At 50.0% G+C, this 17,590-nt stretch overlaps 1 protein-coding gene across 1 annotated transcript; it reads left to right on the plus strand.

Annotated features, from left to right (window-relative positions):
- The first annotated feature begins 13,060 nt into the window (after positions 1-13,060).
- On the plus strand, positions 13,061-13,645 carry LOC123149511 (ethylene-responsive transcription factor ERF010-like). The gene has a single exon (XM_044569177.1). It carries the CDS (start codon positions 13,061-13,063, stop codon positions 13,643-13,645), a length of 585 nt encoding a protein of 194 aa, XP_044425112.1.
- The last annotated feature ends 3,945 nt before the right edge of the window (positions 13,646-17,590 follow it).

Genomic DNA, 17,590 nt, shown 5'->3' on the forward strand with positions numbered 1-17,590 from the left:
CATTCCTCTTGTGGACCGCAGACTCCAGCTTTTCATTCAGGACAAGTTTATCCTTCTTCAGACGAGTCACTTCTCGGTTAGATTCATTGAGGCAGGACTTCAGCTTGTTCACCTCCCCTTCCAGTGCTCCGACTGAAGCCAGCTTCTGGTCTGCAAGGGCAGTTTTATCTTGGGCTTCCTTCTGCGCGGTTGTGAGGTCCGAGTCCTTCTTCTCCAGAGCCAACTTCATTTTCTCTGCAAAAGAAGCAATCGGATCAAACAAGAGTTCGAAGAAATATTTAAAAATAAAGACAGTCGACAGGCAGTTACCTTTCATACCAGCAGCTTCATCTTGAGCTTTCTTTAGATTTTGCTGGGCCAGCTCCAAGTCGAGGTTGAGTTGCCTCTGCTTCTCCTCAAGTTCAGCAAACTTGGAAATGAGAGTACAAGACTTCTGCAGGAGACAAAAGACGTGTCAATTGACAAGATCAAAGGTTATTTACCTTCGAGTGAATAAAACTCAAAGAGTTCACTTAGACCCCCGCCGACTGCACGCAGTCGACTGCGGTCTCGGGGACTACACCCAGCGGGTGCACTTGGCGTGCCCCCGCTGATTCAGACCCCACTCGACCGGTCCGCCTGGGTCGAGTAAAAAAAGAATTATTCAGACCTCGGCCGACTGCCATCAGTTGACCGCGGTCTCTGGGACTACACCCAGTGGGTGCACTTGACGTGCCCCACTAGTTCAGATCCTATTCGACCGGTCCGCCCGGGTCGAGTGGAAGAAAAGAAAGGAAAAAGAACTCAGATCCCAGTCGACTGCCAGTAGTCGACTGTGGTCTCGGGGACTACACCCAGTGGGTGCACTTAGCGTGCCCCCACCGGTTCAGATCCTACTCGCCTAGACCGAGTGGAAGAGCGCAAATACCAAAGACAACAAAACACCCAATGGGTGTACAGATTCGACGCAAACAACAGGAGATTGTATGGAAGAAAACATTTCGGGTAGCATATCCTGATAGAACAAGGTCAGTCGAAAGTTTACTTACTTGGACATTGGCCCGGAGAGCATCGCTGGTGTCATAAGCAGCTTGGCTATTCTCGTGCATCGTCTTCATCCGCTCCATCATCACCGAAGCCTGACGGATGGCTTCCGCAGCCGCTTCCGACTGGTTTTCCGGAACAGGGTAGCTGGTGAAGAAGAGGGCAGACGACCTAGGTGCGGCAGCTACGAGCTCCAGGGCGTGAGATTGGACGACTGAAGGAGTCACTGGTACAGTCGATGGTGCAGGGCGCTCACTCGACAAGGGTACAGCGAAGGTTACAGAGGCCCCGCCCGCGTCTTCAGATTGACGGATGGTTGGTGTTGTCGTTGGTCCCTGCTGAGACGCCTTACCAGCCGCTACCTTTTTGTTCTTTCTGGGCCTAGGAGCCACATCTTCATCGTCATCTGGGAGATCGATGACGTTGGGTGGAGCTGTAGAGAAGATCAGTCGACCCCAAGTGAATCGCTAGAATTCAATCGACCGAGTAATCAAGAACAAGATCATAAGAGTTTTACCTGGATTGGAGGTAACCACGTCTTCCATCTCCTCGTCTCGGTACTGGTAGGAAGAGGTTCCTGATGTAGCAGCACTGCAAATGTCCGCACTCAGTCAGTTATGTTCTGTTGCTCGATTCAACGAAAAGAACAGGTCAGATGATTACCCGAAGATGGTGGGGATGGTCACTTTGATTCTGGGCAAAGCCTTCGATGGTTTGGAGGAGTGGCCTTCGATGCTTTTGGCGCAGGAGGCGCCACAACCTTGAGCTGCTTCGGAGCCTTCTCAATCGACGTTGGGGAAGACGTTCGGGGGCACTTCGAAGATTGCCCAGTCGGTGCGGTCGCCAAGACCGGGGTGCTCACCGGGTCGTGAGCGTCCTTGGATCTCCTCTCTCTGCGAGGAGGCGAGTCGACCTCTTCGTCATCACTTGAGTCGTCGCTCTCCTCGTCCTCCTCTGCATCCGAGTGCCACTCGCCGCTCTCGCCCCCGCTCGCTCCTTCCTCGAATCCTTGCCCCTGCACTCCATTGGGCATGGAGTACATATCAATGAGAGCCTGAAAGGACAACGGGCAAAAGAAATACAATCGACCATCAACAAGGTGTCACACAGTGAATCGAGAAGATACTTGGCAAAGCAGAATCATACCTATTCCGGCTGGCGCGAGTGGTCGAATGGAATCACCCTCCTAGACCCTCGGGGATTGTCTTTGTTGCCGGTGATTCCCCTCAGCCACTTCTCCACCGTGTCCTCGTTGACATCCTCCGGGTGGATCCGAGTGGAGTCCTCAAGTCCCGAGTACATCCACATCGGATGGTCACTGGCCTGAAGCGGTTGGATGCGTCGACTGAGAAAGACCTCCAGCAGGTCCATCCCAGTCACCCCATCACAGACGAGTTGGACGACCCGCTCGACCAACGCCTTGACCTGCGCCTTCTCTTCTGGAATCACCCTCAATGAGGAGGGCTTCTCCACTCGAGTCAGGGAAAAGGGGGAAGTCTAGTCGACTGACCCGGGATCGGCTGGTCCTTACAGTAAAACCAAGTCGACTGCCAACCCCGGACCGAGTCGGGAAGGATCATCGCTGGGAAGGTACTCTTGTTCCTCATTTGGATCCCAAGGCCCCTGCACATCTAGATCACATGCGTCCTCTCGTCACTCGGGTTGGCCTTCTTGACCGACTGGGAGCGACAGGTGAAGATGTGTTTGAAGAGACCCCAGTGCGGTCGACAACCCAAGAAATTTTTGCACATCGACACAAAAGCAGCCAGGTAAACTATGGTGTTTGGAGTGAAGTGGTGGAGTTGAGCCCCGAAGAAGTTCAAAAGGCCACGGAAGAAAGGATGGGGAGGCAAGGAAAACCCGTGGTCGACGTGAGTGGCGAGGAGAACACACTCACCCTCCCGCGGCTGCGGCTCAGTCTCGTTCCCCAGGAGCCACGCCGATTCGTGGGGGGATCAGTCCCTCCTCCACCAGGTCATCGAGGTCGTCCTGGCTGATCGTCGAGCGGATCCAGTCACCCTGGATCCAGCCCGGCGGCAGGCCGGATCTTGAAGAGGATCCGCCCCGGCTGGTCCTCTTGCCCTTCGCCTTCGCGGTCGCCTTCTTCACGCGCTCCAACGTCACCGTCTTCTCTTTTCCCATGGCGGCGGATCGAGTCCGAGCGAGGTTGCGGCGCCGAGAGCTGAAGCGGGCGCGGCGGAGAAGTCTGAGGAAGAAGAAAGAGAATGAGAGCACACTGTTCAAAGGCCCGGTCCGGTTCCTTTTATAATGTCATTCCCGAGTGACTGACTTGTAGGCCCAAATGATCTAAACAAATCCCGCAAAAGTCGCGTGCGCGATACGTGGCGAAAAAGGTGGCGCGGGGATCGAGGCGACTTGCCTAATCCGTCCCGATTACCACGGCCTCACCCGTCCGCACGCTTCCCAAAATTCGAATCCCGCGAAATCTGCGGAGAGCAGGGCAACTTGTCAGACGGAAAACATCCTCCACATCATCATTCGGAACACTACCGTGAAAGTTCACTCGACAAAAACTAAGAATGGACCAAGGTGACTGAAAAAGAAGTAGATGTTATCTCCTCAATTCATTGATCCAGAGCAAGATATACTCATAGCATGAAGAATGTGTCGGAAGTGTTCTCAACTCCTTCCTCACTCAAATCCTGATCCATTCGGGGGCTAATGATGAAGCTATGTACCTAGGGTAGGGTCATGGATCTGATCAAGATACCCTTCCCAAGGACTCCTCTGAAAGAACCAGAAGCAGTCGAAGAAAAATCATCGTCCACTCGACCATGGAGCTATGTTCCACTCGACAGTCTCAAAGGCACTCGACCATACGAACAACCACTCGACTACCAGAAGATTGAGAGCCACTCACTCTGCAACGGTCGGGATTTAAGTCATAGCTTTAATGGTCATTTATGTACTTTTATTACAGGCGTTACCAGTAACGCCTCTACCTTTATGTACTTTAAACCCTTTGTAACTGAGGGCCGGAGGGGTCTGGCGAACTCTATATAAGCCACCCCCTCCTCAGTGACAAGGGTTCGCATCCCCTGTAACTCACATGCATATAATCCTGTCGACCGCCTCCGGGCTCCGAGATGTAGGGCTGTTATTTCCTCCGAGAAGGGCATGAACTCGTAAACTAGCGTGTACAACTCCTCCATAGCTAAGATCTTGCCTCTACATACCTATCCTCTATTCTACTATCAGACTTAGAACCACGACAAGCGGTACGTGAACTGCCGCGTGGCCGCCATGCGCCGCCTCCACCTGGTCCTACCGCCGCCGGTGTGCGGCCTCTCCATGCCGCTGCCCGGCGACGACGGCGAGGGGAAGCAACCGCACACGGTGGTCCGCAGCTTGTGGCGCAGCCAAGGCGGCGAGTAGGGCGACAAGGCCTCCGCGTCCATGAAGGCTGCCTTGGTACCTTGTGCTTGCTCGAGCCGTGCGGTTAGATAGACTTGGCCGGGGAACTCAGGAGCAAACCGTTGGGACGGGAGGTGGAGTGGACAATGGTCAATGGGCAACGGTGGGTACTGTCACGTTCACAGAGACAGCTGACCAGCTGGACCGGGTATTGTAACGAAGATGCTGAATGGAGCTCCGCCTCCATGGAAAAGAATTTCAAATGATCAAAATTCATTTTTCTGGTACATGCACTAAATCCATGATTTTATTTTATTGCACATCCCAAGATATTTCAGCCTGAAATTTTACATGCGCACACATCACATCCTTTTGTATACTTGTACAATTTCTTTTAGATTTTTTTGAAACTGAGAAATTTGAATTTTCAAATTTTTGGCCACATGTAGGCCGAGCTCCAAACCGCCCTACTCGGGTAGTAAAGGCAACTCCACCGCTGTGCACCAAATCGTCCACGGAGTGGTTTGGACGTCCGAAATCTCACAAACCGAGAGCAAAACTGGGGAAGGTTTACGGAAGTCCGGACCTCCACCACATAGGCGTCTGACACCCTTAGCCCACAGAAACACCCGTCATGCGCTTTGCTACAACCTTCACTATGCTTCATGTCGGTCCAGAGCGGACTTGACCGGACATGATGACTTTCTATTGCATTCAAGCGGACTAACCGTATGTCCGCTTGCCCCACATTTACATCCGTGTGGTGACCAAGAAGCCAACTCCTAGCTCCTGCATTTAAGTCATCGCTCGCTCCGCCTTCCCCGACTCTAGTTATTTAAAGATGGGCAGTCACAATAGAAAACCCTACCACTTTGAGCCCCATCTCCCTCTGTTCGAGCCACTGCCACTGGTGCACGACCCCTTCCCTTCTTCCTTCGTTGACCACCAATGCAATGGGTGAGTCGTGGGTGGTGGAAGAGCCTATAGCCACGGCGCCGAAATCACGACCGAGGTGCACAATTGGGAAGCCCAACGCACGGCTCACATTTCGGTGTGACAACCTCGAGGAGGACATGACGATGGAAGAGGAGCAGGCACCCGCGCCAATGGTCGAGCGCAGACGCACCACCACCGCGTCATGGTGGAGCAGGAGTAGCATGTGCCGCAGGTGCCCGCATTCCGGATGTTGCGGAAGGACCATCGGTGCAACCCGCAGCTCCTCTTGGAGCACCGTGTGGCAGAGGACCAGATCAAGGGCGAGCAGACGTTCGATCAGTCCGTTGTGGCCGTGGTGGCGGCGATTTCTGGGCTTGAGCGGATGAGCAACGGGCGGTGCTCAATTCCATCCAGCACACCTACACCTTCTGCCGCAAGCTATGGCAGCTCCGCGTCAATGAGGCGGGGCACAACCACCACTTCAATGAGATCATGAAGGAGGCATAGGCGGTGGCGGACGCGGCCAATGGCAGCATTGGCGGGTCAACATTGTTCGCATCGTAGCGAGATGACGACGAGGCCGGACCGTCTGGCTCGATCATCGACTAAGGTCGAATTCTTTTGCTATGTAAAAAAACCAAATATTAATGAAAACCGGTGCCCTGCTTTTAAATTTGGTGCATTGAGTTGGATGGCCGCACCCAACCGGACGTGTCCGTCGACATTTGGTGTCATCGGTTTGATTATTGTCCTATAAAAATATCTACTATATACTACAGCCGGACCCCGAGCATATGGGGTATCTACAACGGGTTACGAAGAGTAGCTCAGACCTTCCTTCGTTTAGTACACTTTTAGTAGGACTAGTTTTGCTGCCAGGCTTTTCGTTTTGTTAACCAAAAAGTCATCGGCCGTCGTCAACCATCTGATGCTATTTTTTCTCTCATTCGAGGTTAACATCTGATGCTCACGCGGACGTACGCTATGGCTCCACTAGGTACCGTGTTCTTATCAGACACAAGAGCTCAGAAGAGAGCAGGAGATTAAGCACACGGACCGAAAGGAAGGGGGAAAAGGGCCTCCGTGTTTTTTGTATTGGCAGAAATGCAGAACCAATTGACGGATGTGAACGGGGAAATATCTGGTACTCACATCCCTAGGGTGCTCCCGGTGCTCCAAATTCGGTAGCACATTTTAAAATGTTTAAAAAATTCTGGAAAAAAATCCAGCACATTGACACACCATCAATGTATGTTGTTAAAAAAAGCAAAGCAAATCAAAGCAAATCAACATTTGTGTCCCACTGGCAATATTGTTCCTAGCTGAATCTGACACATGTAACGAACTGCAAACACTCATTTTTATCTGTTTAGCGCCGTAACTTGAAACACAAGCTGTAATAACAGCATAATTTTTTGAACATTTAAAAATGTGCTACTGAGTTTTGGAATACCGGAAGCATTCTAGGGATGGGAGTACCAGATATTTTCCTGGATGTGAACACGGGCCGTATCGGATGCTACGGTGGCCCCCGGCCAAGGTGAACGGTCTCGTACGGCCCGCACTGACGAATGGACGGAGAAGATTCGAGGCCACGATCCACGCCTGCGTGCATTTCGTTCCGGTGACGGCGACGGCGACTACGTTTCTGCTGCGCAAGTGAGTGCTCGGTCGAAAAACGGAGCAGAAAAATTGTCCTGCCTCCGTCTCCGTGCAAGCACAGTTGGTTTGGTTTGGCTTTGTACTCGTGGTGACTCGCCCGCAAAAAAGAAAAAGGATTTGTGGTGACTAGTTTCAACTTATGCCGGGTGGTGGCGCCACGCCAGCATAATGATCAAATATCAATCCATCCACTCATCAACCTATCACATACTAAATCAGCGACAAGTAATATGAAACGAAGGGAGTACTAGCTAAGCTGGTCACATTGGCTAACCTGTCACAAGGCTATCACCGTCACTTCTTTTTTTTTTGATAAAAAAGGAGCATCGCTCACAATTTCATTTCTGAAATTTCGATCAAAAGTTTCATTTCCGAAATTGATAAAACAAATAGCCGATTGTACGATCCTGGTCAAACATCCAGGCCAGGGTTTGGGTTTGGCTGCAGCACAAACTGCTGGCAACCCCAGAACTGAACCACAGCAACCAAATTACCAACAGACAGTCAACTAGCCAACACCACCATCGTTTTTGTGAGTCACGCCGGCAGAGAAGTACGTAGAAGCAGCCACGATAACAAAAGAAAGAAATAAAATACTTCAGAACCTCTCTCCCTGTCGTTTGCAAACGTTCTTAGTTTCAGGAGAAAGAAATAAAATACTTCAGAAGCAGCCACACAATCGATGACACATACACACAGGAAGAACAACATAGTGTATATAGCAATGATGCATAAGCACTGAACAGTGAGTCCACTGTAGATTAAATCATGTCCTCTTGCAGGCAAGGCGACCGCATCTGCACGGAGTCCACGCTGCCGAAATCACAACCGCCCGGAGTTGTGAGGACGAGGATGTTCATCCGACTGACTATGGCTCCATCAATTGACTCTGTGCAAGCAAGACAAGAATTAATCAGCTGATGCAGAAGGACTTTCAGCTCAGATTTTGCAGATTCAATACTTTACGTATCAGCAAAATGGAACAGATTACTGGCGGCATAGTATACACACAGGAAGAACAACACATGCAGAAGTAGAACAGCATTGGTGTACCACCCACAATATTGTTTCTCAACTGAATTAGGAACAGATTATAGGGGTTTATAGTAGTATTAAACAGGCAGAAGCAGAACAACATTGGTGTACCACCGGTAATATTGTTTCTCAACCAAATTTGAAGTATGCAACTACTATCTGAAAATGCTCATTTGTCCCACTGGCAATGTTGCTCTGAACTGAATTTGATATGTGTAACTAACTGCAAACATTACTTTTACAGGGAGCTACAGCATATAGTATTACAGGCAGAAGCAGAATAGCATTTGTGTCCCACTGGCAATATTGTTCCTAGCTGAATCTGACACATGTAACGAACTGCAAACTCACTTTTATCTATTTAGCGCCATAACTTGAAACACAAGCTGTAATAACAGTCAGGCAGATGCAACTAAACATAAATAAATGAGCTGAACGAACTTCAATCGTAGTTTTCAGTCTCCAAAGAGAAAACTTCAAACTTACGCCACACAAGGAAAAATAATTAAGGGGGTCTTGGCAGCCACAATCAACAAACTGTGTGCCTTCTACTGTCCTAGAGAGATTAGAGAACAGCTAGTTCACGGTCGGCTGCAGCAGAGCTCCCCAATGGTTGATTTGCACCAGTCATGTTCATCAGTCGTCTTGCGGCCTGCACATGAACGAGCAAGCAAAGGGGGCCACCGCGACCACTCGACTCCACTCACCAAGACTGCCGCCGTGCCCACCGTCGATGACAAGCCGGCCAGCCTTGGAACAACCACAGTCTTCAGCTGCCCACGGCCATGAGAATTAACAAAATTGTCCCTTTTCTTGAAGTCCAGCAAAACACAAACCACCTCCAAAACTTCAACCAAACCTAACCCTTTTCCTCGTGTTGACCTTGGCTATGTGAGCACCACATACCTCAGTGTTGGAAAATACTTAGCTTTAAGATTCCAATGTCAACGCCACAAACCATGGCGTTGAGCTATTAGACGTCAATGGCACAGTCCATGGCGTTGACCCCATGAGAGTGGCAAAAATGATGGTACAATTTTGAGAGAGGGTCAACTCCATGGACTATGCCGTTGAGCTCTAAAAGCTCCATGCCACAGACCATGGCATTGTTCCACTAGTAGAAAAATGTATTTTAGTACCAGTTTGTAAGGACCTTTAGTACCGATTCTAAAACCGGCACTAAAGAGTGGGGACTAAAGGTCTCCCCCTTTAGTCCCGGTTCAACACGAACCGGGACCAAAGGCCCACCACGTGGCACGAGGCGCGTCGTGGTCTGGGGACCTTTAGTCCCGGTTAGTAAGGATTTTTTTTATTTTTATTTTTGAAATAAAGCAAAAACAGCCCGCCTACTAGGCCGGCATGGCCTGCATACGACTAGAAACCCAATTTCTAGTTGGGCCAGGATGCAGGCCCGTACGGCCCAGTAGGCTCCACAGTTCAGAAGACTTGCAATAGGCCCACAAAGGTCTGCTTAGAGAGGAGCTCGACGCGGTAGCCGCGGCGGGGCTTATAAACCGGTGCGAGCTCCTCTCAACTAGCAAGGTGGGACTAAACATTGTGCACTGCGGGTGGCAGCGCACCACCTTTAGTACCGGTTGGTGGCTCCAACCGGTACTAAAGGGGGGGGGTCTTTAGTACCGGTTGGAGTAACCAACCCGTACTAAAGGCATACTCCAACCGGTACTAAAGACCCCCCCCCCCCTTAGTACCACTTGAAGCCACCAACCCGTACTAAAGACCACCACCTCTTTAGTACCGGTTCGTGGCATGAACCGGTACTAAAGGTTCGCCACGAACCGGTACTAATGAGCGCCGCCCGTCTAGCCATTGGAACCGATACTAATGGTCACATTAGTGTCGGTTTAATTACAAACCGTGACTAATGAGTTTCACATTAGACCCTTTTTCTACTAGTGTACACATGTGTGACACCCATTTCGATCACGGAACACTAACTTTCTCCAACGCCGAGCACTGACATAGGCACACAGACAAGTTCAATGCATGAGAGATTGGCATTAACTAAAAGGGTTAGATTAGGTATAAGTTTGGGAGGTGGGACATTTTTGGCTAAACTTTGAAAAGAGGGTTCATTTTGCCATATCTCACCCTGCGGCCAGTGTCGCTGGCGCCCCGCCTCACCCTACCCCAACTGTTGTTGCCCCGGCCATCCCTTTAAGTCCTCCCTTTTTTGTTTTGTTTTACATTGTCTATACTCGAGCGCTCCCGTGCGTGCCGCTCCTGCGGGCTGCTCGGGAGCAAACCCTATCCGTCGCCAGCACCCCACCCACCGTTTGTTCATCCTCTGTTGGCGGCAGTTGTCGGGCAAAGTCTGCGCGGCTTGGCAGCGCGGGGGGGGGGGGGGGGGGGACTTTCCTCGAGGCGGCTCAGCTAGTCGGCCAGGCAGTGCACAGAGGCACAGCAGCGCAGGGGCTCCACAATGCGTGATTCTGGCGCGCAAGAAGCGCGTTGGCCAAGAGGACTCCAGCCCACGCAGATCTGGCACATTGGGGGCTCGCAGTGATCGCGCCCGATGGTTTGCTACAGCTGTGTCGTGAGGGGCCAGAGATGAGCTGGTCCGGCGGCTCCTCTGGATGGCGGCCTTCAACTCTGGCTGGTGTGGCGGTCGCTCGCAGATCCTGCTCGCTGGTGACCCAAAGGTTTCAACGGACAGTGGTGGATCTGGGGTGCACGGTCCAGTGGAGGTACCTGTTGGCCTCGGCCAGCTACGTGGGAGTGGTTGCTCCGGCTGGAAGCCAGGCCGGTGATCGCCAGCCGGCGACGCGGTGCCCCTGGGCATTGTCATCCTCCTTGGAGGCGTCGTGGGGGATCTAAACAACCTCTACTCCCGGATCAAGATCTTGAGGTGAAAACCAAGACCCTGTTGTAGGGTCGGGCGGTATCGTCGTCTTCAACGTCGTTTCCCCTCTTTAGGGCGCCGTCTTGAAGATTTTGATCCCATTGGTGCTTCCTGCGGCTGGACGTTCACGATGGCTTTTGTGGTAACGATGAAAAGAGGGTGAGTGAGGTCGGAGGGGTGGCATTGGTCGAGGTAGTCGGCTCTTCTCCGGCGTGTCCGTGGGATTGCCTTGGTTGTTTGTTGTTGTGAAGTCAAAGCTGCGGTGGCAAGGCCCTGGTGGTGTACGATGACGCATAACAGGTGGTCCGTTCGGCGATCCTCCGCGACACCAACCTTGCCTAGTTCTTCGTAGTTCTCCGTCAAATTCACAACTGCGTTGCCTTGTCGGGGCGGACGGCGTTCTGCCTCGTGAGTGTAGTGTGGTTGTGCAGCCAACAGGGCTGCTGTTTTTCTTTTTCTTTGATACTCAGATCTTCACCATGTTGTTTCTTCCATTGCTTGCTGGTACATCTGAATCTCGGCCCTATTTCTCTTCCTTGCCCGTGCCTCACCGCCACCAGAGTCATCTCCGACTTGTCTGAATCTCGGCCATGGCAGGACATGGCGTCGCCGGTTTCAGCTTAATGTGCCTGCTTCTCCTTGCTTTTTTGCCCGCCCCTGAGTCGCAGGCCTCGTTGCCCGATTTAGCGTCGGCTTTGATTGTTGGGGTGGATATGGGAGAGATGAAACGAAGGCGGCAATTGTTGTGGAGATGGGAGAAGATAATGAGACGTCATGGTTTTACTGGTAAGTTCATGGGGCGGCCCCAACGGTCGGCTGCAGGCATTTTTTGGCATGTGAACCGACCGCACAACACAAAGATTAATACTTATATTTGGCATGCATTGGCATGAGAGACTCATGAAGAGGCGGGTGAAATGTTCCAACTATCTTTAAAAGGAAAGGAAAAACAGCACCCCGCCTATAATGGATCTTATGAGGCTGATTCAAATCAAACAGCTTTTGAGAACAAGATACATGAGCAGTGAGTTGGGCTCTTATTTGTGACTGTATAAGTTAATCATATTTATTTTGAAACAACATTGAAGATAAAATCATATATGCGAACATGGCTAAAAGAAGACTTTTCCTGCCTCGTTGCTTATTATTTATTAAGAAATAGACACAAGTGTAGCCGTGCTTGAATGGAATGAATTATCGTTAGGTGAGTGAAATACTCAAAAGGAAAAACTGGATCTATCAATCCTTCTATACCTTGACCATGAAATATTACTTGAAAATAATTGTTGATTTCATGAGGCCTAACATAATAATGGACGCATAAGCTATGTGGAAGATCTTTTCTGTTGATTTCATGAGGCCTAACATAATAATGGACGCATAAGCTATGTGGAAGATCTTTTCTCCTGTCTGATTCCCTAAAAATGACAATTTAAACAAACACAAAAAACAAGACAGCGAATTGCAATTATGTACCTAGCACAAGATAAATAACCCCTACTAAGAGCATCTCGAATAGATGGTCCAAATGTAAAAATAACTAACTTTTGGACCGTCTGAGGCAAAAAAACTGCTTCAACAGACGGTCCATATGCAAAAAAAATTGGAGCGCGGCCTCCTCGTGATGTAAAATGCAACACCTCACGATGCAAATATACATCACGATATGTATCTGGTCAAAAACCAGCCGCCGCCCGCGAACGCCCAACCACCACTTCAGTTCCGTTCCCGCCCGCCCGCCCGCGACCTCCCGCCCGTCTGCCGCCGCCCCGCCGCCTCCACACCCCGCCGCCGCCCCGCCGCACGCCGCCCGCATCAGATCCGGCACCGCCCCGCCGCCCACCGCTGTTTCCACACCGCCCCGCCGCCCGCCGCTGTTTCCATGCCACGGCGCCGCCTGCCCGCCCCGCAGCTCCGCCACCGCCCCGCCCGCCACCGCCGCCCCGCAGATCCGCCCCGCCCGGCTCCATCCGTCATCGCCCCGCCCGGCAGCACCGCCCCGCCGCCCCGCCGCCCGCCGATGTTTCCATGCCACGTCGCCGCCCGCCCACCCCGCAGCTCCGCCCCGCAGCCCGCCGCCCCGCAGATCCGCCCCGCCCGGCTCCATTCGTCATCGCCCCGCCCGCCACCGCCGCCCCGCAGCACCGCCCCGGCCGCACGCCGCTCCCGATGGCGCCAAAGAAGACGCCGAAGGGCAAGTCGGGCTTCTTCGGCGTGAGGCAGAAGCCCTCCGGCAACTGGGGTGTGGAGTTCTCCGACGCCGGAAGGCGTTGGTGGATCGGCACGTACCCCTCCGCCCACGAGGCCGTGCGTGCCTACGACGTGGCGGTGTGGCGTGCCGAGAGGCCTCGGTCACACCTCAACTTTTCAGAGATCGAGAGTCGGGCGAAAGCGGAGATGCCTATGCTGCAGGGAATCAACATGAAGGAGATCACGACGAAGAAGAAGAAGACGAAGAAGCCGTCGGTTGTCGTCAGTGCTGGCGAGACCGATGAGGAGGCGATTGTGAGGTTTGCTCGGGAGCATCCGGAGTACGTCCAGGCCGAGATGGAGTACTACTGGAAGCGTGAGGCGGAGCAGAAGAAGAAGGGGCCGAAGAAGGAGGATGAGGCCGGTCCCTCGACGGTGATCCCCATCGAGTCCTCTTCCGAGGAGGACTGGGCAAACTTCTCGGAGGAGGAGGAGGAGGAGGGGTGCGACGACCCGACGAAGGAGGAGTTCTGGGAGCAGTTCCGTAGCTCCGATGAGGAGTAGTTTACCTAGTAGTTTGAATAAGTAGTAGTTGAAGTTGATGTATGAAACTATGTTGAATTTGATGTTTGAACTATGTTGAATAGACTAGTAGTATGTCGTTTAACATCTTCATTTTGGACCATCTATTGGAGTTGCTCTTTTGGACCATCAATTTGGACCATCTGTTGAAGTTGAGCTTTTTTTGGAGCTCCAAAACGCACTTTTTGACGGTCCAAATTTTACATCTCCGCTTTTGGACCGCCAAATTTTGGACTATCTATTAGAGATGCTCTAAATGATGCAAACAAGAACAACCAACTGCAGTATTGAACTATTAGGCACTAGACAAGCTGGGAGATAACCATGAAGGGATGAACATAGCAAGGATGCAATAGAAAGTTTACCGCTTCATACTGTCGGTAAAGACAACAACGATGGTGGGAAGTTGGTATATATGAACGCTTTAGAACCAGAGAACCCGCAAGATTCAGCACAAATCCTCTCAACCTGCATTGTCCTGACATCCAGTTTTCAAAATTCAGTGATTGGTGGGGTTATTAACGAAAAGTACTTCTGAGCTTCTATCCTTAGTATGATCAAGTAGTTTTCTGTTCCACCTTCGATATTATACCGATACCCAGAACCTAGTGACATTTTCTCCATCTGCCAGTCGCCGGAACTCTCGCCTTTGTTTTGCCAAATGGAATAACAGAGATAAGATTCACCACTTGCATTTTCATAACCTGTACGGAACATCCCAAGCCTGCCTTCCCCTGCATCCACAATAGCTATATCTTGTTGGCTCCATTCTCCAGGTGGGAGGTCAGCAATGGAGCCTTATTCATCGGCAAGACCCAGTAGACGCAGCCGCCCACCAAATGGCGCCTGATAAAATACAAAGGCGCCCCGTCCATGCAGGCCTGGGATGCAGCGGCTTGCCATTGCCCAGTGCTCGAAGAGAAGACAAACACGACTATATTGGTTTTGCAACATGCCGACCAGATCACTCTGAACGTTGTCTCTTTCACCAGGGCAGCCTCCTCATCGCTGAGACAGTGTGATGAATATCTTATCTCTGTTATTCCATTTGGCAAAACAAAGGCGAGAGTTCCGGCGACTGGCAGATGGAGAAAATGTCACTAGGTTCTGGGTATCGGTATAATATCGAAGGTGGAACAGAAAACTACTTGATCCTACTAAGGATAGAAGCTCAGAGCATCTCCAGCCGTTGGCCCCCCAGGGCGCGCCTAAAAATCGCCGCCTGGGGGTGAGCTGGCGCAAAAATTGAGCCTGGGAGCGAGTTGGTCCCTAGCCGCCGGCCCCAGGGCTGCCCCCAGGGCGACAAAGATTCTTAATATGTAGCAAATGCTCATCACAACTGTCAAATTTCAGCGGCATCTTCATCAACATGTACCTTTCTCTCCCTATCTCCTTTGCGCATAATCTGTAGCTAGCTGCTAATTAGGAGCCATCATCCCAAGAAGAAGAAGAAAATAATTAGGGGTCATCACACTGTCTCAGCGAAATGCCTTCTTAATCTCAGGCATGGGCCACCCTAATCTTGCAAATGCTCATCACAACTGTTACATTCCAGCGCCACCTTCTTCAGTTTGGAGTTCCAAGGATGAGAGGCTTCTTAATCCATCAACCGACTCTGCGCAAGCAAGACAGGTAATAATCAGATGATACAGAAGAACTTTCAGCTCAGGTTGTTGTACAATTCAATACTACTTCACGAGCAAAATGGAACAAACTAGTCACATGCCCACGCTTTGCTTCGCTGTGGGATTCACTAGATACTCATCTTGATTGAAGGTTTTATGAATTAGTTCCCACAAGTGTGCAGCAGGTATATTTTTTCTACCTGGATGGCATGCCCCTTAGTTTTAGCAGTACAACCAAAAATATCTCTCCTAAAGGTAGCCTTACAACACTAATTACCTGGACGTTGCATTTCATAACAGGGTGTGAATGGTGTATATTGGTGATACCCACATTAAAAACTGGGTCTGCAATAAGCGCCATGTGCAGCAACTTAAACTGTGGTAAATGTGTCAAAAATAGTTAGGGCTTAATAAGCAAAGACTACTTCCAATACGAAGATTGGTAATTACTTTCCAAGCTCTGGCGTTTGTGTGGAAAGATGTGAGGAATAATGATATCTTTATAAATGAGTCATCAAGACAGTTTTATCATACTTCAATTATTGTTGTTGCAGATCTGTGGAGATGTAAGTACATCAATTGATGAACTTGATAGTGTGAATCAAATGAACTGAAATAATTTGCCACTCGACTTAAAATAGCAAACCTGCAAACAAAAACATATAATTTTCCCAACTCCTTGTTTCTGCCATCAGCATTCAATTCGACATTGCTAGCCAAAATTTGCTCCCCAAAGCTTGGAGAATTTGCTTCATATAGTGTCCGGTTCCCAGTGCAGCCAGATGAAGTAGTATCGGCTCCAACAGGGAGAGCATGGGCAGCGAGAATCTTCAGCATCAGTCAGCGAGCACAGGCAGCGAGAAGCTTTGGCGGCCCATGTAGCAAGCCCAGGAAGCAAGCAACAGAAGATGGTCAGGAGCAAACGCCAGTGCGAGTTTGGTGGCGAGCATGAAATAGTTTCGGTGAGCACGGGCAGCAAGAAGCTTTGGCGACCCAGAGTTAGCATGGGAAGCAGCGGTAGAGGATGATCAGGAGCAAACACCAGGGGCGAGCGTGGTGGCGAGCATGGAAATAATTTTGGACTTCATGGAATTAAAGACAAGCAGCAAGCTCCTGGGTAATCCTAATTTGTGAACCAATGTTTCTTTTGTTAGCAACGAAATATCCGTGTATTGGACCGGGCCTGCTAAGCCTGGAAGTACACGGTAGCTGTTTGAGATCAAAACCATCCAAATGGAAGGAAAGGCTGGGATGTACGACAGCATAACTATGCCTTTTCAATTGCCTCTTCCAAAAGTAAAATGGATGTAGACTTATATTCCTTTTCAATTGCCTAGAGACCATAAAAACTAGTCCTCGAAAATAATTGCTGCAATTTACGATTTCTGTGAATCTATGAGGCCTAAAATTACAAGTGATGCATAATGTCACAGTTATTTTGTCATGTCAGATTATCGTAACGGTCGTTGGAACAAAAAAGACAATGAATCGCAATTATATCCCTGAGCTTGATTAGCTCTTTCACAAGGAAGAAAATAGCCACTACCCAATCACGTAAACAAGAATGACGAATTGTGATAATGAGTTATCACAATTAAAAAAATTGTGCGAAAACTATGAGGGAAAGCAGATAAATGAGATAGAAAGTTTACCACTTCATATTGTTGGCGATAACAACGATGGTGGGAAGCTGGTATACAAGCATGTCCTTGACGTGCGAAACCAGACAGGTTTACCCCAAGCTCACTTATGCTCTATCATACCAACAATGAAATAAAATCGTGAGAAAATAATATTATGGACAGAAGACAACAATATTTATGGGGATACCTAAGCCATTAACATAATTGTATTTGTATACAGGGTAAGCATGGACAGAAGGTTGTATACAGGGTAAGCATGGACAGAAGGGAAGTCATCATAAGTAAAAATTACGTATGTGTGTCAATATAGCAATCATTCACTCAAAAATTAAATTTACATATTGAGGACATATTTTTGGAATGCCAGATAAACCTGTATTCCCACTAATATAATTTATTAATAGGAGTGGCCTCCAGCAAGATTTTGAAGTCATGCAAAAGGAGAAGGCTCAAAGATAAGCTTGGGTCACAGCAAAAGCTTAACATCTAAAAGGCATCAGGTTAATCAGCACACAGCACGAGCTAATTAGCACGTACTTAGCAGCTTCTCAACCTCTCGGATGCTCAAAACTTTAACCCCAACCAAATACACGAGCTTCCAAAGCCTGCTCCCCCTCCACTATTCTGCAATAGGGACCAAAAACAAATCTGTAGCAAAG

Source organism: Triticum aestivum, chromosome 7A (genome assembly GCF_018294505.1).
Source record: "Triticum aestivum cultivar Chinese Spring chromosome 7A, IWGSC CS RefSeq v2.1, whole genome shotgun sequence".
In the NCBI taxonomy this organism is placed as follows: Eukaryota; Viridiplantae; Streptophyta; class Magnoliopsida; order Poales; family Poaceae; genus Triticum; species Triticum aestivum.